The following is a 27,651-nucleotide window of genomic DNA, read 5'->3' as shown; positions in this document are numbered from 1 at the left end:
TGTTTCTCTGCTCTCTCTGTGGATTGTGGAGAAGAACAGAGAGAGGCAGCAGCAGCTACCCACCTTACTGCTTCCTTTCCCCTTTTATATTCTCTGTATGGATGGATTAAAGCAGTGATTGAAACACATAGGTATAAGGTGTTAATATCATGCTAGTTCTTTTGAAATATGGACAGATTGCTCTCCCAGAGGGATTTCTAAATTTTCATTCCAATGTTTCTGGCTTTCAGCTTTGGCCACTGGCTAAGGAAATATGTCTTATGCAATTAAGTTAAAGAGAAATAAAATTTTTTGAAATTAGAAATATCTTATTTCTGTGCTAGTACTTAGGCAGAAAGAATTCTTTAGGGCATCTCCATATCTTCAGTGTGGTGTGGCTTGGATGTTGATGCTTTCAATGAAAATCTATCACATTAGGGCGTACTCACCTCCCGCCTGCATGATTCCCAGTAGTTTTGTGACGAGTTATCTTGCAGAGTGATGTGGGATTTTAATACAATAATCTGTACATTAGCAGGAGTATGTCATTCCAGGGCTAAGCCATCCTGGTCAAAAGAGAAGCCACAAATCCCATGGCATTAAAATTCAGTAAACCTCAAAATTATGTACAAGTAGTGTATTGAATTATCTCAGATAGCTAGTGTACTTTTATGAAGAAGGTTTATTTCCTTCTCAGCACTGAGTTTAAACCCTGATGTAACTGACTGCACACCTTGAAGAATATACTGTAACATTGTAAAAAACTTACGAAACTAGACTAAATGTCCCAACTAAGTCTTTTTTGGGGATGGAGAGACGCAGTGTTGTTTAGAGTGGGGGTCAAGGTTAGAATACCCATATTCTCTTAAGCATGGACTTCCAAAGGCCTTTGGAGGAAGACAATATAGTCAAGCTGGGTTTCGTTTGTATTTGAGTGTGCTTCAAGATTAGATGTATTTGAATGTTGCTGACTTTATATGAGTGCTGGTTTAGTAGTGATTTAGGCTATTTCACCGTGTTTATTTCCTGATGAAGAGGACTTTAGTCTTAAAGAATCTTGGCATTCACCGATAGCTCATGATTCATACAACTGTGAATTTCAGTAATAACTTTCTTCTGGCTAGTTTCTGGCACAATGGCCAGAAATTCTTGCTCTGCAACAACATTTTTGGTTTGAGATTGGTGATAACACCTTCTTTTAAGCCAGAAAATTACCATTTCACATTTGTGTTGAAAGCTGCCACTTACTTATAGTGGAGACAGAAAACCCATTTATTGGTTTTCTATGCGGGAGCAGTGTAAGCAGGCTGCAGAACTCTTTAAGGCAAAATATATTTTCACTTAAGGCAAAATATATCTTCACTAGTGGAGACCTATTATTTGCTTCATGTAATTTTCTTCAGTTTTGTATTTTGTCTTTGTCTATTAGCATTAGAGTCCTAAATGCTTCCATCCCTCTGATCTCTCCCCTGGCTAAACATTTAGGGAATTGGGCAGGAATAATGTGCAGGTGAGGAAAACAAACTGACCACCTAGGAAATATGATCATTTTTCCAGTGGGGAAATTGACACGGCTATATGGAAAGTGATAAAAGTGTTCTTTCTAGCCCATTATCTATGAAAATCAAGTAAGTGTATGTGTCCTCAGAATAAGGTAATTATTCTGGGCTCCCACCACATGGAAAACTGTCATTTTTCTCTCTGAGGATTGTCTATTCTTTCACGACTAAGAATGCTCTGAATCAGACCTGTGTGCCTGTATGTATGTGTGCATGTGAGTACATTTTTAGCAGGAGAGGAAAAAGCTAATCCCAACTGAATTTCGGTCACCTTTGCCTTCTGGGATATATAGAACTTCCCTTGCAGTTTGTACAGAGTCTTCAGTCAGTACAAAATGGAACTACCAGCTTCTTTGATAGTTTTAAGCTTCTGCTCCATCAGTTGTGCAGACTTTTGGGTTATTTCCAAGTTCAATCCAACGTTCTGGTTTTGATCTAGAGACCCTGATGTTATTTTGATCTTTTATCGTGCTATAACTTTGTTTCCTTGCATTTGTTCTTAGCAGTGCAGTTCGTTGGGAGCTTAATGATTATTTCAGACTAAAGGTTGCAGTAAGCAGAGAAGAGAATTTTTAGAGGTTAGCACATCAGAAATTGCAATTTTTTTTTTCCTGGGTGGTCTTGCAGATCTGGAGCTTTACTTCAGGAAATACTAAAGGAGCTTTACTTCAGGAAATGCTAAAATATCTTTCCTGCCTAAAAACAGAGTGTTCTCATTATGTCCATTTAGGCACATGGGTGCTAAACGATGTTGGCGCAAAGGTTTCTGTTTTATGGAGGGGGAAAAAGATAGGATTCGATGAGCTTTGTGTGTCCTCTCGGAAGAGCAAATCTTCTAACTCACAAACAGGAGGAAAAATGCAAATCACAGCATTCAGGGCATTGCAGTCAGTTGCTATTTAATGATAAAATTTTACAGACAAACTCAGATTTTTGCATAAAAGATGTTGTGAGAGAGATTATAAATGTACTTCTGTTTGCTCAGGGAGGTACTTCCAGATTGATTGTATCCTTTTCTTTTACTATTTTTGTTATATTTGTGTGGGAACTTGTATAACAGACCATTCAGGGGGTGGGTGTCAGTACTGTTAACTCAGCCCCATATTTTTCTGAGGTAAATTGAAAATATTAGTATTTATTCTGTCTGTACAATCAGAACAAATCTGTTTTTTACAGAAGAAGCAGATTCTAACTCCTAGGTGAAACTCATGCTTCATCTTTGGTGGTATAAAGGCTTTGTTTTGCTCTCTGTGGGAAAAGAAGTTTACCTATTTATTCCTTGTCACCAATTTCAATGTATGGAGTGGCCATTGTTTCCAAAAAGAAAAGATTGCATTTGGTGGTCTCATATACACCTAACTCAGCTCAGATACCCATTTTTTAAATTTGTTCCCAGCTAAGAGATACAGTACAGTTGCAAAATAATAAAGTCATGTAATGCTAGTAAAGATGAACAGTATAAACAACATCCTTTCTGAGGTTGTATGACTTTTTTTTTTTCTTGGAAGTATGTCACTGTTCAGGGATATGATGAGACACTGATATAATGACACTTTTAACAAAGAACTCTCTAAAATCTTTTCTAATTTCTGTATGATACTGATTACTTTCACATGAATCCTTAGCACCCCTTTTAACTCATAAATTCACAACAATCACATGAAAAGTGAGCTATGAGCGTTAAAAACAAAAATTGAATTCATACGATATCCTTTCTGAGTTGCAGTGTATGCACATAGAAACACAGCACCTGCACTTGGCAGTTCCTCTGATTTTGCTCTCTCTTCATTTCTGCATTTGCTTTTTCCTTTTATTCCTTGCTCCTCTGAGCTCCAAAATGTTTGCATCAATGCCTTATTCCTAGGCAGGAGTTTCAAGGGTATGATACTACTAGTGCTGTGCTAGAAAAGAAGTGCAGTAAGGATGTGCTTGAACTCCCATAGGACTTCCATTGAAGATTCTCATTATCTTGTACAGACTTCAGTTCAGTTTGCACTATATTTTAGCCTTAGTGACCACGGGGTACAAAGTCAGTTGCTTCAGTTTAGTGCGTACTGTACAGATTATTGAATCAAAAAAGTGACTTTTATGTATATGCTATTCAGAAGTAAAAAACCTTTGTCATTTTGCAGTTTTTATATGTGAAATAATGAGATTTAATCAAAACAAGAACAAGGGTCCTTGTTCCAAGTCAAACGAGATGGTGAAAATTTTATGGTTTTATCCTGAAGGATCAGTCTTGAAATCACAGTTTTTCTATGTGTGTGTCACTATGTATTAAGCGGTAATTCCATTTTCATGGGCAGCTTCACTCAGGTATGCACACACATTTTTTTTCAGTAATTAGGTAATTTATATATATGTTGTATTAAATTCTCTCATGTTTACACATGTAAATGCTGGCTGAAGTTGCAGTTTTAAGGCCCATGAAGAAGACACTATTACATTTTCTTTACAAATGCCGTAGCCAAAGAGAGACTATAGGGAGAAACTTCTCTTTATAAAGACTCTTAAATGAATGCGTTTATATGAATGGGTCTTAAAATCTGAAAATTAATATATAATAATCAAATACGTTTCTGTGGATGGTAAGGTAATAGTAAACAAACCCCCATGTGAAACCTTGTAAAGAAGTGCCCCCTGCTGGCTTGATATTTCTTTTGCTGCAGGAAGCTGTGTGGTACCGCGCCTGGCTCAGGGAGGTCCCCGAGACGCATTTTGTTGTTCTTGTCCCTTTTTTATGTATAAACCATGTCCCGGAACTTTGTGGATTTCTTAGAATTATTATCTGCATTTAACATTTTTGCCAAATTCAGCAAGTTAAAACATACCACAGTAGTATACTCACTTCATAAAATCAATTGTTCAGTAATGAAGGTGCAGGCAGAAATGTGAGTCTTCTTGTTTCGAAAAGTCAGGATGCAGTTGTCCATGGATTGCACACGGGAGCTGGAACTGTTCAGGCAAAATAGGCAATTAAGCAATCCAGACAAAATGAAGGCAAAGGCCTTCATTTGATGAAATAAAGGGCTGCAAGGATGAGGAGCTTGCTTTTTGAGAACTTATTGAAGGATTGGAGTCTGAGAAATGAATCATAGTGTCAGACTACGCCAAGTTTATGTATAAGGACATTACATTCCTAAAACTTGGTTCAAAACTCTTTAAAATAGTTGGGAGTCCTTCCAACATCTTCAGTGTACTTTGGGTCAGGCCCACAGGTTCTTGAGATTTCCAGGAATTTAGGACTAGATTTAAATCCAGAAACGTTGTTTCTCTTAAGTCTCCCAAGAATATTTAATTTTATATCTTAAGTTACATGCCATATATAGGCAAAAAATGTTTTAAGAGGCTAAAGGGTGTATGACAGAAATAGTCTTATTTTATACTATAAATGTTAGATTAGCAAAAAACGCTGTAAACTATTCTTTATCCATTTGATCAGATTTTATAAAATTACTTGTAGTTCTACTTTTTTCACCATTCGTAAGTGCTATACTTCTCAGAAGTCCACCAGTAAACCCACCTGTTTCATTTTCATTTTTCTGTTTTTTTGTGTAGTCATGTTCCTGTCACGATTTTGAATCTGCAGAATTTGGTAGCTTAAATGGGTGCAGTAGTCTTCAATAATCAAGCATAATTTATTTGTATGTTGCTTATTTAAAATTAAGTATGTTTTTAACATTTTTTCCTTTCTTTCAAAATGTAGGTGGAGAACAGACCAAAGTACTATGGAAGAGAGTACGTATTTTTCTCTTTTAAATATTTGTTAGGTGTATCTGAAAATTGTTGTTGTAGAATTAAAAAAAAAGACGCAGTAGAGTTTTGACAAAATACTTGATTTACTTTGCACTTGGCCAGGGAGGTAGATATATTGAATGTCTAATATTTCAGCTATGTTACAATCATTACTGCTGCTTACAATCCATGGACTGTACCACTATTAAAGCCTGCATATTTGTGTTGTTTCTTTCAGGTCAGTTTGGAACAAATTTATTGTCTTGAGTATTTCTTACTTTTGCTTTGATTATCATTTTAACCTGCCTGTGAGGCCACAGTGGGTTAGGGAGGAGGGAAAAGGCTTCCCTCTGTTACTGCCTTTTTATATGTGTTCCTACACTGTTTCTACCATAATACCCAGTCCTGTTTCTGGATATATGCATGTCCACTGCTGCATGTCTAAATGCTTTACTCCCTGGTAAGGTTACAAGGTCTGAAACACCCAGAAAACTGGTGCATTTTTTGTTGTAAGGAAAATAACAGACCACTAGAGTACAATTGCTTTGTGCTCAGCTGTTTTCGTGTCTATAAATAACTTGAAAGGGTCTGGATTCTTCGTTGCCAAGGAGGTTTGAGCAGGTAAAGTTGAAGGCAAAAGGCACTGCAACAACCACCTGAATCTCATAGTTAAGCACTGTTTGCAGAGCTGGCATTTAGCCTTTACTTGAGTAATTTGCTGAGACCTTAATCCTTTTCACTAGCTAAATTACGTGGATTCCATGTTTTGTTTTTTCTTCCATCCCAGATACATCAGCAGTGTTTAGTGATCCTTTTCTACTATCAAAAAGTTCAAGAGCCTGTAGCTTGCCCCTAATTACTGTAGTTTCATTTTTAAATATTATCTTTGACAATAGGGAGTTCAGATCTAGCCAGCAGAGTACAACAGAACTGAAGACAGTACCGGGATAAGTAACCCATCAAGCTTTATAGAGCAGAACTTCAAAAACCATTGCCACAGTCTTTTATCCAGTAAACTGGCTGGTTACTGACATAATGTAGGGTAGTAGAATGGCAGGAACTGTAAGAGGTCACCTAGATGAGCCCACCAAGGCAAGATCACATTAGTTATTACCATTCAGAAAGAAGATTTCAGAACCACTGGGGACAGTCCTGTAAAAGCAGTTGGCTCAGTAGTGCTGGGAAAGAAAATTAGGAATTGCTAGGGAAAGAAGCAGAAAATACGTGATCATGTTACTGTATAAATCCATGATGGGGTTGTGTTTTTTAATAGTGCATGCAGTTCTGGTCCCTCTCTCTCCCCATTCCTCCACCCTGCATTTTAATAAAAGGGTAAAGAACAAATGGAAAGGTAAAGCAAAGTGCCACAAGGATGGATCAAAGGGATGGAGCACCTACTATCTGAGGAAAATAAACAGGCATTCCTCTGTGGATGTCCAATGGATATCTGCTCATAGTGGGAATTTCATTGCCACAGGATGCTGCGGAGGCCAAAAGCATGAAGATATTAAAGGGTTTACAAGTGGAGTTCTGAGATTCATGAAGGATAAGGCCATAATTGTTCAGCTGCAACTTCTCACAGAACCAGGGATGGATGGGCAGGGATATGAAATGGCAGAAACATTGACTGTTTCCTGTACTCTTTCTGTAAAGCTTTTTTGTTTACTGCTGTCAGGGGCAGGATTCGGAGTTCAGGGGATCTATGGCCTCATCATGGACAACTGTTTTTATGCCTTTACATAATTGCGTCTAGAACATCCATGAGAAAGCTTGGATTGCCCAGTGCTTAACACCTCTGGTTAAAGAAATTTCACAGATGTCCCAGTGGTTCATTATACTGATCGTTGGGAAAGCTTGTTGTCTAACATCTAACCTAAAGTGTGCTATATTTTATAATGAGCTTCCAGTGGTGAATAATAGCTGATGCTCATTCTTTTTAGCTAGACTTATGAATTGCCGTGAATTTACTGGTAAAGACATGCTTAAATTATGTCATCTAGGGGCTGCTGGTTTTAATTTGGATGTGGCAGAAAATGACTGCATCCCACCAATGCAGGAAGAAAGTATGAATCAATTTTCATCATTTTGAATAAAGTCACTGTGGGAAGATCACCTAAACCCAGTATTTCGAACATGTATTAGTTGTGGAAAGACAACTTAAGAGAACTGAACAACAATTACATTTACATCCAACATGTTTTCCTTCTCTTTCACAACCAAATCAGAGGCAGTGTTAGAAATAGGCCACTTCCTATGTATTGTCAGAAAACAGAAAATGCTTACAGCCAGTAGCTTTTGGTGCCTTTTTTTCAGACAACAGCAAAAATAGAAACTTTCAAAAGCTCTGAGGAGACCCTTGGAGGCTTATCAACTAGCAAAGTATGTGTAGGAGTTAAGATTGAAACTGCTATGAAGACTACATTTGTACTTACAAAAACATCACAGCTAAAATATTGATTATTGTAAAGGTAATTGTGTATCCCAGAGCCTCTTTCTTAAAATTACAATGACAGAAGAATCACAGAAAATACTGCTTTTTTCCAACACTGAATGAGAAACTTGACTGAAATAAAGAAAACTCTATTGTTCTCAAGGCTATTCTGTAGGTTCTTCAATTTTAATATATATAGAATACAACTTTGAATAATTGTTTGTATTTTTTGTCTCAGTTTCTGCTACAAATTTAAAGAAGCAATGTTAATATAAAAAATAAAGCAAATTGGTAATAAGAATGACCTCTTATTTTAAGTCATCTCCTTTATTTTAAAATAATACCATTATTGTCCAGTTTTCAATTCTGTCATGTAACCTCTAGAAAGGAAACATGGAAGAAAGGCATAGACTGGTAGAGGAGAAATATTGTGAAAAGATGGGGCATTTATGGAAAAATACATTTTTGGGTGCTGTTGAAGTGTCATACTCTGGCAAATTTTGTTCAGTATCAGTTCCACTGAAGCTCTTCAGAAAGCTTTGCATTAATTTTCACGAGAAGTCCTAAAGCCACAGTTTCCCACTTGCAATTGATCTTATCTTTCCTCCTACTCACCCATCACGCTCAGCCTACTACCTGATCCCACCTTGTATCAACATAAACATTTGTGTAGCATACATTGTGGAAATAATGTGTCTGAAAACTATTTTGGTATTTCTTGTTTCTGACAAGTTTTATTTTTGAGGGATTAATTTTAGCCCCTGTCTGGTATGGTTCACCACGTAGCTGCACAGGTACTTGTGTGTATGTATGTGGATGGAGCAGGGCAGTGGTGCTGGTGGGGGCAGATGAGGTGGGAATTCCTCTTTAGCAGCAGTGCTAGCTTATACTGACTGAAGCAGTATATGAAACTACAGTGTAATTTTTCTTCTATGTCTCTATGCTGGACTTGCCCAGACTAGATCGTTCTGCCACTTTTACATACTTGGAAGCTGTTGACAGCTTCCTGATGGCTTAGATCACAGTCGCGCTCAATGGTTACTGCAAGACATATGCACAATTGCCTCATGGCTACATCAGATTATTCTTTGCTCTTCCCTTTTCTCTTTCCCTGTCCTCACACTGGAAGCAGGGATCTGAAGTGATTCTCAAATTATCACATGGGTGCAACATTTGGTGTCATATCCTGTTGTATCTGTGCCTAACCTACAGTCTTATTTCAGAAGTTTTCAAATAGTTTCTGAAGCAGAGAGGGAGGTATTTCTGGTCACATTATACTGTAAATCACTGAAATATCTTCCCTTAGGTTTCATGGGATCATTTCTCGGGAGCAAGCAGATGAAATACTTGCCGGCGTAGAAGGAGCATATATTCTTCGAGAAAGCCAGCGGCAACCCGGCTGCTACACTCTTGCTCTCAGGTGAATGCTGTTTTAATAGAGGCTTACAGTTCAAACATAAATGTGTTTAATGGAGGAGGTTATATCAGTCCTTTCTGAGTAAAGTCTATATCCACCATTAGTTAACACACTTCATGATGTCAGAATGATTTTAGACCCTCTTGTCTGCAGTTTGACAATCACAGCACTGCAGTCATTCACTCAGCCCTTTAGCACTTGGCTAAGAAGTGCCTTTTCAGAAGCAGACTGTGCCTGTTTTCAGATATTTTTATCTAGAGTTGAGTCCGTTGCAGTGAGTTAAACATGGACCTTATCCTTGAAAACCAAATAAGAGACTGAAGTGAGTTCACAGAACACAAGAGAATTTGGATGCTGTTAAGAAAAACAGAGCAGCAGAAGTGGTGATGTGGTACTACTGTGCTTTTAACTAGTTCATACAGGGGAATGACCCAATACAGGACACAGCCAGGTTATTCTCTGTGCTCAGTGATGTATTTTACACAAACATCAGCGACAGTGGGAGATATTTAAAGAATCCCACTCTGGAAAACCGGGAAGTCCAGTGGCTGGCCACCTGTCAAAGGAGGCATACCAGACCTCAGTTTTCTTCCCCAACTGGAATTCAAGCTTGCTGTAGAAATACAGTGTGAATCATGAGATGCTGCTGCTCAAAGAAGTAAGATGCTGCTATTCAGCTGAATTCAAAATTCAGTGGGAGTCTGAGCTACAGTCCCATTGCTCCTCACAGGTGGCTTTTCTTGAAAATACGGCTGCTCCTGGCTTAGCTGTGCCATTCAAAACCTGCCCACATGACAACCTTAAAGCTGCTGTGGGCTAGTGGGAGGAGGCCCAGACGCTCTATTGGGTTTTGACAAAACAAACTCTGTGGCAATATTTTACAAAGTTTATAACATTATTCCTTCTGTGGGACGTACACACAAAACAGAAGTCTTCATTTCTACCCTCCTGCTGGTAAGGCTGTAACAAAAATTCTTCAAGGAGTTATCCTAAGTAGCTGTAATACTGTGCTGAAATCATCCTCAGAATTCATGTTGATGTGCAGATGGTAGAGCTGGAAAAACTAGTGATTCATGCCAATTAAAAAGTGTTGTAAATTAAAAGCAACTTTTGTCAGCTGAAAAAGAACAAGCATCATGTTTTTAGGATTTTGGCCAGCTATTTCAAAATAAAGAATGAAAAGAACTACCAAAGGACAGGGATTATGGCAAACTGCCTGTTGTTTTGACACAACAGTGTGATTTCTAAATTCATCTGGATAATTATTTGTAGACTCAAAAACTGAATTTAAGTATAAATTGAGAATTTATATCAAATAATGTGTGGGGAGAAATAACAGTTGACAGTTCGGTTTTGAATGTGCAACAAAGACAGTATGCAGAAACATATACATTTGATGTATTATGCTGGACCACTTAACCCAGTGACTTATCTTCGAATCATTTAATCAAGAATAGTATTTCACCTCCATGTTATAAACAGAATGTGCTACTACAGCACTCTTTAATACAGTTTTATAAAAACATAGATTATGCTTGCCATAAATAGCCATGTAGGGCCAGAGTTATCCCACCAAACTTTAGGCATTTAATTCCCCACCCACTCACCCCAAATTAGGATCTTAATCTCTCTGGCTTCCCTCCAGAGGATGATTCAGACTCTTAGGATTTGAATTACTTGCTGGAGATGCCCGTCTCTTTCCGTTGACTGTAAAAATGCCCGTGATGCTTGAGCTTCTAGTTTCAGCACCTTAGAAATGTTACAGGATGAAACAGCCCTTAACACAATTTTACATCCCAGTACAAGGTCTTGTCAGTGAAAATATGCATTTCCGTGTGCTGTGGTACTCCCTTTAGGATTTAGAGTAAAAACATGTCTTTCTGGGTTACGTGGCTTGTTAAAGACAACTGGCCTCAATTCTGTAGTCCAGTCTGTGTGATGCAGTTAGGTTTGGTTTTGAATTTGAGCTGTATCTGCAGAGATCCAGTTGCTGCCACGTGTATATTCCGTATGTAATCCAGATATATCACTTAGCATATAGTCAGCAAAATTACCTCCTGAGTGTTTTGCCAGTATGAATTGTCTCTCTCACTCTTCCCTCTGTCTCTTTTTCCTCTCCCTCCTTTTTTTCTGGTACATGCAGATTTGGTAATCAGACCTTAAACTACAGGTTGTTCTATGATGGGAAGCACTTTGTTGGGGAGAAAAGATTTGAATCAATCCATGATCTGGTAACAGATGGCTTGATAACATTGTATATAGAAACAAAGGCTTCTGAGTATATTTCGAAAATGACAACAAACCCCATCTATGAACACATTGGATATGCCACTTTGCTTAGAGAAAAAGTGTCCCGGAGGCTGAGTAGAACAAAAAATGAATCAAGAAAAGCAAGTGTAACAAGTGAAGAAAATACCCCCGTTGAAAAGGTAAGTATTTGGTTTTAAATTTTGGCACTTAATACCAGTCTTTCTGTCAAATCTAGGAGAAAAAGTATTTTGTCTAAAGACATTTTTTTTCTATTTTTCTATATTTTAGTAAGTATTACTAAACTGCTGAAGTGTTTATATCCTGTGAATGTGATTTTGGCTCCGAGCTAATATTTAACCGGAGCTTATGATGAAAACTTTCTAATCAGTACTATACAAATGGTTTCACTGTGTAAATATATATATATATACTGGTTAGCATAGGAACTGCATCTTATAATGGTCACAAAACATGTTTCTTTATCCAAGTATACTCAAGCATATTCAGCATTGGTCTCTGATAATGAAACTGCTTCCTGTTGACCATTCACCACAGCTCAAGTTTGTTATTTTTCCGTTTACAGTGCAAAGCTCCTCTTTCCTGCCAAGTCTTTGGTGGAGGGATCTGAAATTGGGGTATTGCGTGTTTTCTTCCTTTTCTTCTCGCTCTTCTGATTTAAAGTGGACTTTCCTTGGTCTCCTTCTCTCATATGCCATATCCCAAAGCATTGTATGGACCAAGACATAATAATAAATTGAGAATCCCGTGCAGTTAGTAAGCAACTGAAATTTAAAGTTAGAAATTATTTTACATATGAAAAATGATCCTGTAAGTAATAACGTGGTTATTTTCACTTCCCAGGTGGTAAGGCTGTGAGAACTGTCAAACAAAAATTTCTTTCTGAGGCAGGTGTTTGTGGTGAATTGACTTATTAACGTTTGTGAATGTACCTCTGCAATATGACTGAGATGATTTTAACATTCAATACACTGGCTAGTAATTGGTAACTGGAGCTGGTTTATATTTGGGAAGTAGGGAGTGAATTTGCTGCCATGTAATATTGAACGTTAAAAAAGATCTGCTTTTTGTGCATATCCCCATCACTCTAGGACATTTCTAGGCTAGTTATTATCTGTTCAGGTTCACATATCTGCACTGACTGATTATATATTGGTTTGGATTTCTCAGTAGTAATTATTACTCTTGAGTAACTGACCTGACATGCAAACCTATTCATCCTCTACAGGAAATTAACTCCATTAATAATGCCATTTTTTTAGGAAAGGCGTACTGCCCCAGGGAAATCCTTTGGACACTAGGAGAGCAACAAGTCCTCCATTCAGGTTTTATTTCAAAATGAATCCACTGATGACAATAGCTTTGGATTCAATTAGGTAGTACTGTAATATGCAAGATACTGGATACCATAGAGAGACAGGTTTCATGCTTGTTCAGTTGATTCCTGTGACTGGACACTGTTTGGTTGTGAATGCTATATCAGGCACAAGAAATTTTATTTTGACTGTGTTCGAGGCACAATGAGAAGTAGACATAGTGCATTATGACAGGATCTTTTTGGGTAGGTGTGAGTCAGATCAGTCAGGGAAATAATGGAGAATGGTCCAAATGAGGTTCTGGAAAAGTTTTCTTTCATATTGAGAAAATACTGGATCAACACTGGGATGACTTTAAATATTACTAAATTACTATAATGTAATAAAAGCAATCATGACAGTGGAAAACTGTGCTTTTTTCTTCATGAGATCAGGAGCATATTCTTTGTACAAGAAAAAAACAAAAGCAAAACAAAATTTTGTTTAATTTTAGTTGCAGTGCTTGCAGTTCAAGTTTTGTATACTGCAGTATGGTCAAAGGCTTCAGAGGGGTTTGTTTTAATAGGTTATTTTTCATAACCAATCGTGTTTTCTTTTGTGCTTGGGCTTAGCCATCATTTCTCAGGTTAGGTGGTTTCGAGTATGTACTGTAAAAATACTGTGCTGTAAAAGTACTTTTAAACCAACCGTGCAAGCTGCTAGAAAGGTGCTCCTGCTCTCTCTCCTTTACCACCTTTTTGCTGACATAAGGTTTTATGCAGCTACACAGTGATACTAGAAAACTGCTCCTGATTAAAATTAACTCAGCCAGAGGAAAAATAAGGCAAATTTTCAGCCAGATCTACTCCCTTATCTAGCTCACATGATGGAAATACAGCACAAAGGAGAGGGCAGGACTTGCTTTTATGGCAGATCAAAAGAAATGATAATACTGGTTTAAAGCTGCATCCTTAGCTCCAAGTACCTGTACTTGAAAATGTCACATTTGGATTTAATGTTACCACCGTCAGTAGCAGCAGAAAGATTTCTGTGGACCTTGTTAGTGACTGGACTAGGTCTTTTTTGTATTTCAGCTGAAAGATGATTTACGATGCAAAAGCTACTACCTTAAGCCCTCATCCCAGACGAGGAGCATTTGTGCTCATCGAGAATTTCGTACATGCAATTGGAACAGCCTGCAAGACTGGGGCTGTGTCGCTGCACTGCCATGTAAAAATAGCCAGCTTCCACTAAGCCATTACATTGCTGGCAACTGTCCCCACCGTTCTCCCCACTGAGGGGAAGCAGCAGAAGGAGAAGTAGCAGGTGTTTCTAACATGTTTTCCTTGCCAGGAGGAGCAGGAGCAATCACAGCTACATGAGGAGTGGGGCCAAGTAGGCAAGGTGATCTGTTCCCAGGCTAAAGACCTACTGTATCACCTGAGGTCTCAGTATAGATAATTAATACTCCCAATGGGCTTCCTTCCTAGTACCAGTTTTTCATCATTTCCATCAGTCCATAATGTGAGAAAAGGCTACTTCAGCTAAATTATGAGCAACTGAGAGAACTTCAGTGCCTGTCGTGGCTGCTTTTGCTTCATATGTTCCTGGGGAAAGTTCGCAAGAGGTTTGCACAGCAAAGACTCAGGGACCATCATTCCCATTTCTTCTTCACAATAACCTCAGTGTGGATTGGGCTATGAAAAAAATCAATGAAATACGAAGTATTTGTCAGTAATGGCATATAGAGGCAGAGGAGGGTAAAGGGAATTTAATGCTCATTTTAATGCAGTCCCCTAAAAAATAAAAATAAAACTGGGAAAGTGGTAGTTCAGTCGTAGTAGTATCAGATGTTTTGCTTGTTTGTGATGTGTTGTAGAGCATTTTAGGCAACGGACTTGCTTTGCCCACAAATCAAAAGCTTCCCTCTCACCAGCTGCTAAGACCATTAGAAATAAATGGATGGATATTCAGTATGACATATCTCTGCATAGGAAATTTCTTGATGCATGAGTGACAACATAACTGAACTGAGTGGGTTTTCTTTGGCCGCTTAAAGCGAACAAATAAAATGGAAATTTTTGATAATTGAACTGGTTTATTTGAACGTATGCCTGGAGTATTTTGAATGTTTCAGAAACGATAGGGAGGGAAAAAGCCTTACATACAGGACAGAAACTTTCATTTTTTTTGAAAGGAGAATCTTGCACTCTAAGGTTAAGCATCGCTACTCGTATTATAGCTTAGGCTTTTCAGAAGTGAAATTTTGTTTCATATTGAAACCAGTTGCAGAGTGTGAAACTAGGGCTGAAGGCATTCATCCCCGTAGTAGATTTGTTACACCATCCGGGGAATCTGTTTGTTCTGTCATGTCCCATGTTGACAGCAGAAATTATTAAATGTCTTAGTCATTTCAGAGATGCTTTCCCCCTCTGGGTAAATTGATGGAAGGTTGCCACCAAGGCCCTGGCTGGCAGGAGAAGCACACATTTGAATAAAATGTCTTGGTACTGCCTGGGGTACCTGTCTATTCCCATAATTATAGTTTCTTGGAGGTTGTAGTTAGTGAAGTCATGCTCATTTCAAAAGGAGGATGTGATACGTGGGCCAGATTAAGCTGTTGTTGTTCATGCCTTTTTACCCATCATATTTTTGTAATAGGCCTAAGAAAATGTTTATGCTTTGAGATTCTTAATAATGCCTATATTTCTTCCAGAAGTATTTCTGTCTAAATTTAAAGAGGTGCTAGATTTACAGACACAGATTTCAAATTTTAGTCTGAATAGTTTAGAAGATCTTCAACCTAAAAGGAGACTCACTGACTTTTAGGAATGAAGTGTTATGGGAGAGCAGCATTCTGCAAATATTTTCTTGGCAGTGTAGGCAGTTGTCATTTTAATGTGATCCAACTTACAAAAGGATTTTGGATCTTGCGCAAAGAGCGCTGGAACATTATATACAGTCTAGGGTTGTGATTTAGGCTTGGACAAATCGCGATTGCGTGTTTTGTGTTTGTTCTGTTTAGGAAATGCTGTACTGGGGGCAAATAAACATAGAATAGAAGATGTAGGGCAGATAAGTACCTGATACTGTGAGTGTAGGAGGAGGCTTGTGTAACTTGCTGTGAGCAATTAATCCTCACGTGTAGGAGAGAAAAATTTGCAGTAGTCAGTAAAATATATAGTTCTGAAAAGTTTATCGCTATCACATATCATGTATCACGTGATGCTACCATTACTGCAGCATCACTGTCAGTGATCTTTATATCTCAGGCAAAGAGAATAAATTCTTCCTCTCTAATCCCACCCTGGCAAATACAATGCAGGAAAATATATTCAAAAACTCAGAATGATGGAAGTGAATGTGAGCTGGAGTCTCATGAACGCTCTGAGCAGGCAGGCGCTGTCAGGGCTGCTGGGAAGAAGCAGCGCCCGTTCCCTGCTCCTGCCGGTGCCTCTGCGCTGCTGGGACCTGCGCTTGGTGCTGCCACAGCCACCGCAGGCCTTCACGGTGCCGGACACTGGGATGCAGTGCCCTGGTGCGAAGCAGGAGCAATTCCTCCATTAAAGTGCCTTGTAGCTACATATTAGCACTGGAGATTACAGGAGAGGCAGAGGTGCAGTTAAATAAAATCTTTGGCAGCAGTTGAGCTTTGAGTATTCGTGAAAGCAGTAATCTTAACCTGTCTGACAGAGGACAAACTCTTGGTAAACACAGTAAAAATGAAGGAAAGTTTTGTCAGTGCCAGGTCTCCACTTACTTGGATCCTGGCAAAACTGCCATCAACTTCTCTCCAAGTAGGATCTGGCTCAGTCAGTTCAAACATACCAATTGTACATGAAATAGGATTGTCCTTGGAGCTGGTCTGGAAGGCTTGTTCTGCTTTTTGGTTGTAAGTACGTACCAGGAGTAGCAAGAGGCCTTTAACGATGATTATCTGTGAGGAATAGTGTATCATTTTGAGCTAAAACAAGAAAGAGCTGTATGTGGAGACTTCACTTAACAGCAGGACAGCAGCAGGCACTGAGCATTGCTGCTTGACACAGTAACCTCTCTGTCCATTTTGCTGCAGCTCATTACTGTGCATTTATGTGCAAATGACAGAGGCCATAGTTAATATTGTAGCTAGAACTGAAAAGCTGAAATGATAAGCATATTACGGAGTCTGGCAGATTGTAGATTTCCTCAGCAGAAAATCCCACACAAATAACAGACAGATAAGAAAGCTATTCCTATTAAGGAAAAGGTGACAGAAAAGGAAGAATAACGTTGTTAGAAGTAGCAGTGGGTATTGCTGTCCTCATTAGTCATGCTGTTCACACAGTTTCCCACAGAATAAAATGCTGGACTTCCAGGAAGGACTGCTTTCTGACGCCCCTTAATTGGAGATGTAATCTGGTTATGGAATTAAATTTTGTTAGGAGCACTACAGTTTTCATTGCATCAAAACTGCACAGGAGACAGCCAGTTTTAAGAGAACCTCTGATTTGGTTAACTTTTTGTAAGTATTTGTATTTCTACATTGCTATTCACACCGCATCCCTTTTTGAAGGCCTTTCAGCCTCATCCTACCACTCCATCATTTGGCTCTTCCCTGAGTTTTCTACAGGTACTGCTGTTAGCCAACAGGAAAGAAATCTTTCAAGTCTTTCATTTATTCATTATTCTTCCTATTCTGCAGCTCCTGTAAACCTCTGCTGATCCTATTACCAGTTACTGGCTAGTATTCAGCGTCTCTGCTGGGATGTCTATCCAGATGTTGTGCGTTTCCTTCCCCGTGCTGCGCTGCCCTAGCAGCAGATCATGAACTTAAGAGGAGAGTGAGCAGAAATGTCTGTTCATGCAGACTCAGAGCTAGAACCACACTGGTTTTCTGACCCAGGGCGTTTTACATTTCCTTGAGCTCCCAGCCTCTGCAGCAGACTTGGCCAGAACAGGTTGAAGTGCTCAGTTCTGCAGGGAAGTTAACAAGCCACCACCTTCTTTCATTAGGGGCTATAGGCTCAATCCCATATGCAAATTCCCAAAATTCACAAGGGACTTCTATGTTTCTACTGATTTTGTGTGGAAGAAGCTCAGATGCAGCAGCATAAACCCTGTGCAGGAAGATAGCCTTCGCCTGCACTTTTTAGTAGTACATGCAGTGATAAACTGTGTGTGGCATTTTTGCTGCTAGAACGAACGAACGAACGGAGACATCAGAATGACTTTGGGAGTAATTAATTCCTTTCATCAGCCATTCCTACTTGTCCCAGAACAGCAGTATTCTAAACACAGGCAATCACATGGTTTTACATGATACTGCACATATATGTATTTATTGCAGCATGCCCTGACATGAGTATTTAAGTACATACTCCACTGTCTTTTTTAAGCAGCTGCTAGCATTTAGTATTGATTTAGTACAGGATATCCTTTTGTATTATACTGCAGTGAAGAGGAGTGGATATGAATATAGTAGATCTACTAGTATGTGTATTTCAGTAAGCAGTTCTACATTTTGAGTGACAAATACTGTCTTCCTGCAAATTTAACTGGATAATCATTTTCTTTTGCCTTTTAATGTCAGCATTCTTTTGTTTATTCCAGTTTTATCTTTTCAGCTTCTTTTTTGTCTCATAAATATAAAACAGGCAATACATAAGAAATAAAAATAAAAAAGATGCCAAAGAAAAATCATGGAAAGTATCTTTTTGATTTCTTCCCTCTGGCAGTCTATGTTTGTGCACAAAAAAAGGAATGATTTTTTGTAGTTGACTGTAGCATTCCTAACCAGACTTAGTCCCAATGTTTTGCCTGATTAGGCAAGGATTTCTGAGAAGAATAATTTGGCTCCTTTTAACGGTAATGGAAATTGAGGGAATCAAGAGAAAGAGAGGTTCCATTAAGAAGTATTTGTTCACATTGCTTCCCTGAGCTGTTAACATCTCATATAGGTTGCTGGTTTATGTTATGTTATTACCATCAGCCCAGGATTCATGACTTTTGCCTTAAGCTGAATCAGTGATATGATTATGCCTGAAGAGAGCTTGTAAGCTGAGGGAACAATAATTTACGCAGCTAATATGAGACGACAGATATGGTCTGATCCAAATGCTACTGAAATTAACGGAGAGACTCCCAAGGATTTCTCTGGGTCCTGGATCGGTTCAGGACAATGCTAAGCATACGTAGCAAAGGTGATTATGAAATTTTGTTTTAATAGAAGTATTTCCTGATCCAGGCTTTCAGAAAGATAGCCAAGTAGAAAATGTGTGAATACTTCATACTTAAATACCACAACTGTAGATTGAAATTTGCTCGAATGAGATGGTCAGATTAGTACTAAAAGTGCTTAGATACACCAGAAGTGTTTATGGTAGTCCTAAAGCAAATTCCACTTGGCTTTGTGTATTTCTTAAAGTACAGTGCTATATCTGCAATGAGGCTCTGTTGAATACATGTATTGATCTTTTCCTCTTGGCTATTTCCCTATTTATAAACACATTCCTAATTTTCATAAAGCTAAATATTTATTGTGTAGAACCATGCCTAGATTGATGTATTGAAAATAAAAGGTTTATATGAGGATTTTTTGACTCTTTAAATAGTTTGATGGTATTAAACTAGTATAAAACAACTTCCATAGGGATTGGTATGAAGCCTTCAGCTTAAACATTTCATTTGTCTAGTTGCTGGAAGTAAAAATCCATTTTGTAAGTAAAAATCCATACTTGATTATCTCACATGGGTAATGAACTCTGAAGGTACATTCTAGTCCTATTTCTCCATGGTTTTCTTTGCCTGAAAAGAGGCTCGGATTCATCCTATCTAAATGAAAACATCTTACCAATGTGGCTAAAGAACATAGTTATTTAGTTTCTCCCTGTATAGTCTGGAAGAAGGTATATTCCACCTTAAATTCTGAATTGCCACCTCAACCATTAGGAATTAAGTGTAGCTACCATCCTAATTTTCAAGGCTTCCACTAAGTACTTATTGCTAGGCAAGATGTGTCAAGCTTTTCCTCTCCTAAATCCTGTACACTCTGCTGATCTGCTGAGGAATGTCTTGCCAGTTGTTTGGCTTTCTGTGTCCCTGCATGCTGACTGGCACTTGTCCCATCACATTCTAGATATTATGATTTCTGAGCATAAAACATGTATGTCCAGGCCATCATAACCACTGAGACTGTTCTTTTATAGGCAGGGTGAAGTAGGTCTCACCACTGAGCTATGTGCACACTAGAGAGAAGTCACTGCAGAGACCCAGCAGATATCCTGTTTGATCTGGACTCTTGCCACAGAGAGCCAGCTCAACAGTCTGCGCCCTCATCCTAGAGCTGGGAATATGATCTTCCTGGTCACTTCCAGATTAAGTTAGCTAGTCTTACTAGCTCGGTCTCAGAGGTAGGGCTACCAGAGCTAGCAGGAGGTGCCGCACAGTAGAAAGGAGCAGCTTGGCAGTCTTGGGCAGAATGAGGACTAGTAAACGGACCCAGTGAAGTATATACTGTTGAAGTTTTCTCAGCTGAGGCTTGGCTACAAAGGTCAGGGACCTGTGCTTTATATAACAGTTAATATTTGGAAAAGAGGACATTGTGGTGTGAAAAGCATGAATAGTAACAATGGGCTCTTTTTTTATTCTCAGCCCTAAAGAATAGTAGAACTGTGCATAGTAGTCAGCCTGGGTTTATAAAGAACTGCCAGTTAGACTTGTTTGCCTTTATAATAGATTTGCAAAAGTACTGAATGAAAAGAATGCAGCAGATGTAGAATAATTGGATTTTTAGCAATGTCTCATGAAATCATAGTCTTGACATTAATTCAGATTGGTTTGTGCATGAACATGGTCACATGGACTGAAAATAGGTAGAATAATTTCAAACAAGGTGTAAAGATAGATGGCAACTTGATAACCTATGGAGAAGTAGCTGATGAAGTACTGCAGGGATTGGAATTTCATTTAAGATTTTTATTGATCTGGAAAAAGTGTAAACAAGACATTACCAAAACCTCAGGATGGTTTATGCTATCATGTTACTTAGTGTAGAAATTTAAACCCTGGAAACATAAGTATCCATAACAGAAACTTCAAGAGAGTCTTGATTAGAAGATTTAAGAAGAAAATATGGCATGTTTCATGCACGAGAACAGGGGGCAAGCCACATACATACAGAAAGTATCTCTTTCATCAAGAGTGACAGGATTGTTTGCATTTAAGCCAGTCTTGCCACTATTGAGTGGGAGCTAGAAGTAAGGAAGGAGACCATTGTCATAGTCTCAGAATGATCTCTGTCTCAGTGGAGTGTCAAGAAAAATATTAGCTGTTACACTTCAAAAGTATCTTTACCTAATTTCCTGTTGGTTCATCCATCCGTGTAAATAATACCTATTGTTGTGGTAATTCACTGTCCCCTTTTGGGAAGCTGTTAGCTGGGAATAGTAATTCTGCTTCTCAAAGTGATTGTGCCCAGCATCTGTAGGCAGGGAGACATGGAAAGCACCTCTTCCTTCGCTCTGTACCCTTGTGATTGACTGGGTGCCATTTGGCTGGTATTACAAGTCAGCTCTTTCCACGGCTTTTATTGTTTCCATGCAGCTTTTGGGGGATCCTGACAATGAGTGAAGCCCCACTGCTACAGGGCAAGTTCTTAGTGCCTTCTGAATTGCTCGCTTCCGGGGGCTCCTCCAAAGAGAAACCATGGTAGGAATTTAGCTTGGCTCTTTGTCCAAGTCAGTCAGGAGCTAAGCAGTCCCAGAAGAGGAAGATGATCTATGGACTCTCTCTCATAAGAATGCTGTACGGTGTTTTTATTTTGGTGGAGAGGGAGGCTCCTCCAGATAACTCTGCTGGACACTTAGTCATGTGCACCACATCGACTTCTCAGGGAATAGGTTTGGAAGAATCAATTGAGATGATTTATGAATGAAATTGCCCCAATTAAACACTAGGTGGCATATTCACTTAAGAGTTTCCAGGGACTGTATTATGGTGTTTTTTGCAGTTGATACCAGTATGTGCTGGTGTGACTGGAGGAATACCTGAAAGTGGTTTCATTGGAACATGACCACCTGATGATTTTTACCAACAGGTATTCTACATGTTCCTAAAAAAGTAATGACTTGACATACAACAATAAACACAAAGTCCCAATTACTTCAATCTTAAGGTTATTCTTTAGCTTCAAAGTTACTTCTATATTAACACTTAGATTATTAAATGTAGTGTGATAAGGAGTAGGTGTACATGGTAATGGTCTTACAGAAGGGTCTGCTCTCAGAGGAATTGTATAAATAGTGGGAGATGTTAATACAAAAAGACATAGTATAATCTGTTTATTTTACTTGTCTGAAAGACTGAATGTAGGAATATTTAATGTGTTTAAAAAGTTAAGTGAAGGAAAGCTAACATTTCTCCCTATGTGATGCAAATAAAGCTTTTGATTTCAGAGCTGGCATTTTAAGGTAATAGCGTTGAGTAGTTAGGACAAAATACTCTGAGACAGAAAATACGCCTTTATTCTGTCTGTGTGTGGCACCTGTTAAGTCAGCCAGGATGCAGTTTTCCATATGCTGCAGTTTCTCCATCTGTGGGAGAATAAATACAACTAGCTCACAGAAACGGCTTTTCATACGGTTCATCACTGAGAGATGTAGTGCCACAGCCATCAACTGGGGCAGAGCAAAGCACTTAGTCTCCACCAAAACAACATCATACTTAGTATGTCTGTTCTAAAAATTCTTAATTCTTACTGTTGGTGTTTTTAGAAGAGATATGAATACTTCCACTTTAGAGTAGCTGCAGATCCTGTAGTATAAAATTAAACTTCTCTAGGGCACAAGTCATCCAGAATGCTTTTTGCACAAGTTCTTGCAGTTTTATGTGGAATGATGTTGTAGGAGGTACGCTGACCTGCATTTGCCACCAGTCAAATTTCTGTGATGAATCCTGTAGTCTGGCAGGCTACTCTGTTGTAATTCGTGTATTGACCTCAGATTTGACAGAACTATTTATAGCTATTCAGTGCTTGCTCTTACAAACAAAGCAGCCACTTAAAAAGGGAGATAAATATGTAAATCTGAGTTGGGGTGTGTTTGTTTTGCCAATGCAGAGGAGCATGGGAAATAAATCTTGCAATGAGAACAGGGCAAATCCTTTCTGGTAGCATGCAGTTGCCCAACACTGACTGTAGGCTTGTCTTCTTCAAGGGAAAAAAAAGTCTCATTCCTCTTCCCTTGCCTGTCCTCTCCTCACCCACAAGAAGTAGGCTCTAGTTATTGCATTATCTGATGCCAGGAAATGTGGTGGGGCAAAAGCTGAACATCTTCCAGCTTGCCTTAGGACATCAAAAATGTGTCCAGAGCATCTGTGCTGTGGTACCAGGAGAATCTGGTCAGGTTCATATCACAGAGATGAATTTATACCTATTTCTGTTTTCAGTAACATCTTTGAAGCCCATATTCTGGAAGTTTTTTATGTCTGTTATTTTTCCAGCTCTGAGGAATAAAAGACAGTAGTAGACCAGCTTGGAGCTCTGACAGTAAACTAATGACTGCTGCCCTTCGCACAGTGACTAGATCCCTAGCCATTACTGGACTGCATTCACAAGGCTGTGTTTTAAAATACAAGTAAACAGAGAGAGACCTGGGGAACTCCAGCTGTTTCAAATAAAATAGTTTTATTTATTTATATATTTTAGGAAGTAGAGGGAGAAAATCTTCCTTTGATTTCCCTCCCTTTGATTTGAGTAATTCGATCAGCGCGGTTTCCTAAATCCGTCTGGTCTATAATGCCTTGCTGAGCATGTCAGGCCAAGTGAATTTACAGACAGCTTAAGGCACTTCCAGAATGACTGAAAATGAAATATACTGGCAGCAGAACTCTGAGACTGGAAAAAAAAGAGTGTATCTTCAAGGGCATTGTTCACATCATTTGGTTACTTTCAGACCTCAAACTACTAGGAATTAAGGAAAAAAGCTCGATTTTGGTTCCTTTGTGGGCTGGCAGAATCCAGAATGAATAAAGTCAAGACATCATTTGGTATAACTTGCTTCTTGTGAGACATTGCGTGCGGTGTAGGATATCACATGATGTTTTGTAGAGAATTTTTACATGCATGGTTTTGGAGTGAGCTCTCAGTGCAGTGGCCTAAGTTTCATTCTCCATGTGTGAGCAGTGTATAAGCTCTGTATAGTCTAACTACAGACAGTGAACTTCACAAGAAAACACAAAAGTGTAATTCCCCTTGTTCTATTCCTCACCAAATGGTTTATGTTGCAAATTTGAAAAAATATGTAAGCAGTTAGGATGTATGTAACACTCTCTTCCTTTGCTGTATGCGGCAGGCAGGTGAGAGTGTACGTTCTGTAAGAAAGGGGTGATGCTGCCGCAGTTGAAATGAGAGCAAGCCTGCGGAGCCCCAAGCTGGACCATGTGGGGGTCTCTGTTAGAGCTGCCCAGGAAACCCGGGCAAGAATGTTGTGGACAAGTATGTTGTGACACGTGTGCAGAGACTCCCCTGCCTTGGGGCTGGGGTGGGCCTGCTGAACAGGCACAGTGTAGGTAGTGGGGACAGCACTTCAGGCGGCTTGTTCAGTACGTTGGATCAAGCGCACGTTCCCAGAGTGTGTGGGCTATTGCTTGGACCAGGCTACCTGGTTATCCTGGTAGATATGGCTTGCTGGGTGACAATAACGGGGGCATGAAGGCTCACATGATGATGAAGCTGAGACATTTGCCTGTTCAATGTCTTTTAAGTAGAATTTCCTAAAGGAAATGTTTCAGTCCATTTAATTCAACTTAGTATCCAGGGTTTTTACAGCACAAGCAGAACATCTCTTTTAATTCAGGCAGAATTAAAGCAACAGAATTCAACATCAGATTTGGAAATGGAGTACTCTGTCAGCCGGTGGCTGAGATGGAATGGAGTAATAAATACTCATATCTTCGCTACTTCAGAAGAATCCTGTTAGGTGCAAACAAAAGGGGATGCCAAATTTGACTCTTCTGCAGATTGTGTTTGAAGTAGAGGATTGCAAATATGGGGACAGTGACTGAAATGTTAATGCTTTCCTATTTTATTGCCTATTTTCCTTTTAAAATATGAGTTCAATTTTTTGAATAAAGATAAATCATGACATTAATAAGAAAGAGAAGAATAAAAATTTCAACCACCAGCAGCCTTTAGTGATTTTATGTGGTATTGGGTTAACAGATGTGGAGGTTTGCACTGGGACAACACCACCTAGTTTTTTCTTGTCAGGTGTTGGTAAGAATAATTAGTATTTTGAAAAGTTATATTTGTATAGACGTGTGCAAGAATCCAGAAAAAGTCCTTAAATGTTTAAATTCCAATAATCAGGTGAAAAAAACAATATAATTCAGTAGTTGATAGCACTTCCAAGCCAACATAACAATACAGAGCTAACTGAGAGAATAATATATTCCTAAAGATTTTGGACATTTTTCTTTCTGTAAAAATTTAGCAACTGGATTTGTGCAAAGAAAATAAGTATCCATATTCCCATCCTCCTACTCCTTTTAAAAACTCCAGTCCTGAATTCAAAGTGCTGTATCATCTTCAGAAGTGACAGATACAACAGAGTTCAGTAATGATATAACAGAGTATTTATTGCAACAGTGTTCTTCATGAGACTTCAAATATCAAAATTATGCTAATACAAGGGGGCAAGCAGGGGTCCCACGCAAAACAGAAATCAGAAAATAGGGAATGGTTCTGTAATAACCCATGGGGGACTGCCAAACATTTTGGATTAGCTATGCACCATGGGTAATCCAGTTTATCTTTTTGTGATTGTTGTTCTGTTCACAGTTCAGTGTATTTTAAGATGCTGTCCATGGCCTTTGGGGGTATAATTACATTTTTCACTTGATCTGTAATTTAGTAGCTGGAGCAACAAGACAAAAGGTTATTTGAGATTAGAACTGACAAGCAGGAGGCTGAAGTGCTGACATTAGTCTGCCTCCTGACAGGTCTATAGCTCATGAGTCGTCTGTGCATGTGTCTGTGATATATTTAAAAAGTGAGAAACCTGGTGGAAAGGATTCTCAGCCCACACATAGGTGCAGGCAGACAGCACAATAATGAGCCACCGTCTGTTTTATTTTCAGCATGGTGCCTTTTCTTGGCTCGCTCCCACCGAACCTAATGAAAATAGTTGTCACACACAGCATCAGAGATGCTTTGTTACTCCAGAAAGCCCATTGTTGCTTTTTGTCCTGCTCAAGCTTTCGTTTTATTAGTGGTGCATATTCTGCTGAACTTGAATCAGTATTGCTGTGCTGATGGTCTCTCGCACAGGTTTTATGGAGGGCTGTTGGTCAATCAGGGTTTTTTTTTTTGCCTAGTGAACTGAAAACCTGAACATTGTTGCTGTGTTCTGCCAGAACCCCTGGGTATTTTTCACTATCTGGCCTTCACCATGGTGGAGTTAAGGCTGCAGCCAGTTGAATTAGCTTTTTTATTTCAGCATTTGGAGCTGCTGGGTTCTTATCTCATTTTGTTTTGCACGTGCAATGCTTTGCACAAATGGCTTTACACATGGAAACATTCTTGCTTCGATTCCCAGAGAGGAAGGCTGGGAAGTGCGTGTGTGCAAAGATGCACAGACAGGGGAATCGGGACACCAGTGCAGATCTGTCTCTTTCTAGAATAACATGTTTCTGAGGCATGCTAATTGAGGGTGTTTTGTACAAATGTTATCAAGATGGTTTATTTGGAATAGTAATACTGATGCATGATATATTTTGTATACCTAATCACCCTTAGGAATAACTTTTTTAAGGAGCAGATCTGTTCGGTTCTTTGTTTTAAGGAATGGCTATGGCTGAGTTTAAGGGCACACTTGCACTAGTAGAACAGTCACTGAAGATTAGGGTTTCCATATGCAGAGAGAGAAGACTAGGTCTAATTTGGCATTGTTAGTCAAGGTCAGTGAGATATTGCACTGGGACCTGTGATAAGTCCAAAAAAAAGTAAAAGGTAAAACCTCCAGCAACTTTTCTTTTAATTAACATCTCTTTACTGATCTCAGTGGCAAATGAAGAGAAGACAGCTATTTTGAAAAAAACTAGAGAGCAGTGAGAGACATAAACAACAGCAGAAGTTGCAATAGAAACATAAAAAATTATTAGTTTACTGGTTTCAGTCATCAGCCTTTGTCCTTGAAGATTTTTCTGTAGCACAATAACAAAGATAAAACACTGACCTACCAGACTTTTATAGAAGATGTCTTGACAGTTGAAAGTATAGGATCCAAAAATTATAGATACTTTTAATACATCTATATAGCTAGTATTAAAACAAATACAGAAAAGATAATGCTAGAAATATCATCAGTTTTATTTTCCAAAGCTTGAATTTTCAAATTCCCTGACTTTAATGAAGCTTCACTCAGATGAATAGGTAAGCGTATGACTTGCATCTAAATACAGCAACATTGGCACACAGTGAGCCATTAAGTGAATCAACTGTGGTTGTACAGTGAGTTAGAGGCAAAGCCTAGGTTTGAACATAGGTGGTCTGGACTCTTAGTTCATCCCTCAGTTCAGTAGGCCCCACTACCTTGGCTTCGTAATTTTGAGTAAGATTTCACAGCATCTGCTCAGAAGAGACTTATATTCTTATTAAGTAGAGTGTGCTTTTCTCAGTTAAACACTTCGCAGCATTCTGAGCTATGACTAACCCCTCATGGGTTTATCTCCAGTAATGGTGCTTCAGGCTTTATCTTCCTTAGCTTTGGGCCCTTCCATTCAATCTAATTATCTGCTTTTTACAGGACTTTCCTTTTTCTCTCAAAACCAAGCTTGAGAACTTTTGGTGATGTACTAAAGGAATCCAGAGAACTTGTTTTGGCAAAGGAAACTTTCCAAGCCAGAAGCTAATGAGAGATGTAGTTTTAAACTGCAGCCTCTAAGAAAAAAAAATGAAAAAAGGTAGTGTGGTTAGATTCCACGACTTCTGAA

The 27,651-nt window shown here is 38.9% G+C and overlaps 1 protein-coding gene across 1 annotated transcript in view; it reads left to right on the top strand.

Moving 5' to 3' along the window:
• Positions 1-27,651, top strand: part of CHN2 (chimerin 2) — a 168,681-nt gene that overhangs the window by 87,575 nt on the left and 53,455 nt on the right. Inside the window, exons 4-6 of the mRNA XM_067291561.1 lie at positions 5,245-5,276; positions 9,011-9,124; positions 11,265-11,550. Of these exons, the coding sequence (XP_067147662.1) occupies positions 5,245-5,276; positions 9,011-9,124; positions 11,265-11,550 (432 nt within the window). The remainder of the gene's footprint in view (positions 1-5,244; positions 5,277-9,010; positions 9,125-11,264; positions 11,551-27,651) is intronic.

The sequence above is a fragment of the Apteryx mantelli genome, chromosome 2 (assembly GCF_036417845.1).
Source record: "Apteryx mantelli isolate bAptMan1 chromosome 2, bAptMan1.hap1, whole genome shotgun sequence".
NCBI lineage: Eukaryota > Metazoa > Chordata > Aves > Apterygiformes > Apterygidae > Apteryx > Apteryx mantelli.
This window is presented reverse-complemented; position numbering and strand designations above follow the sequence as displayed.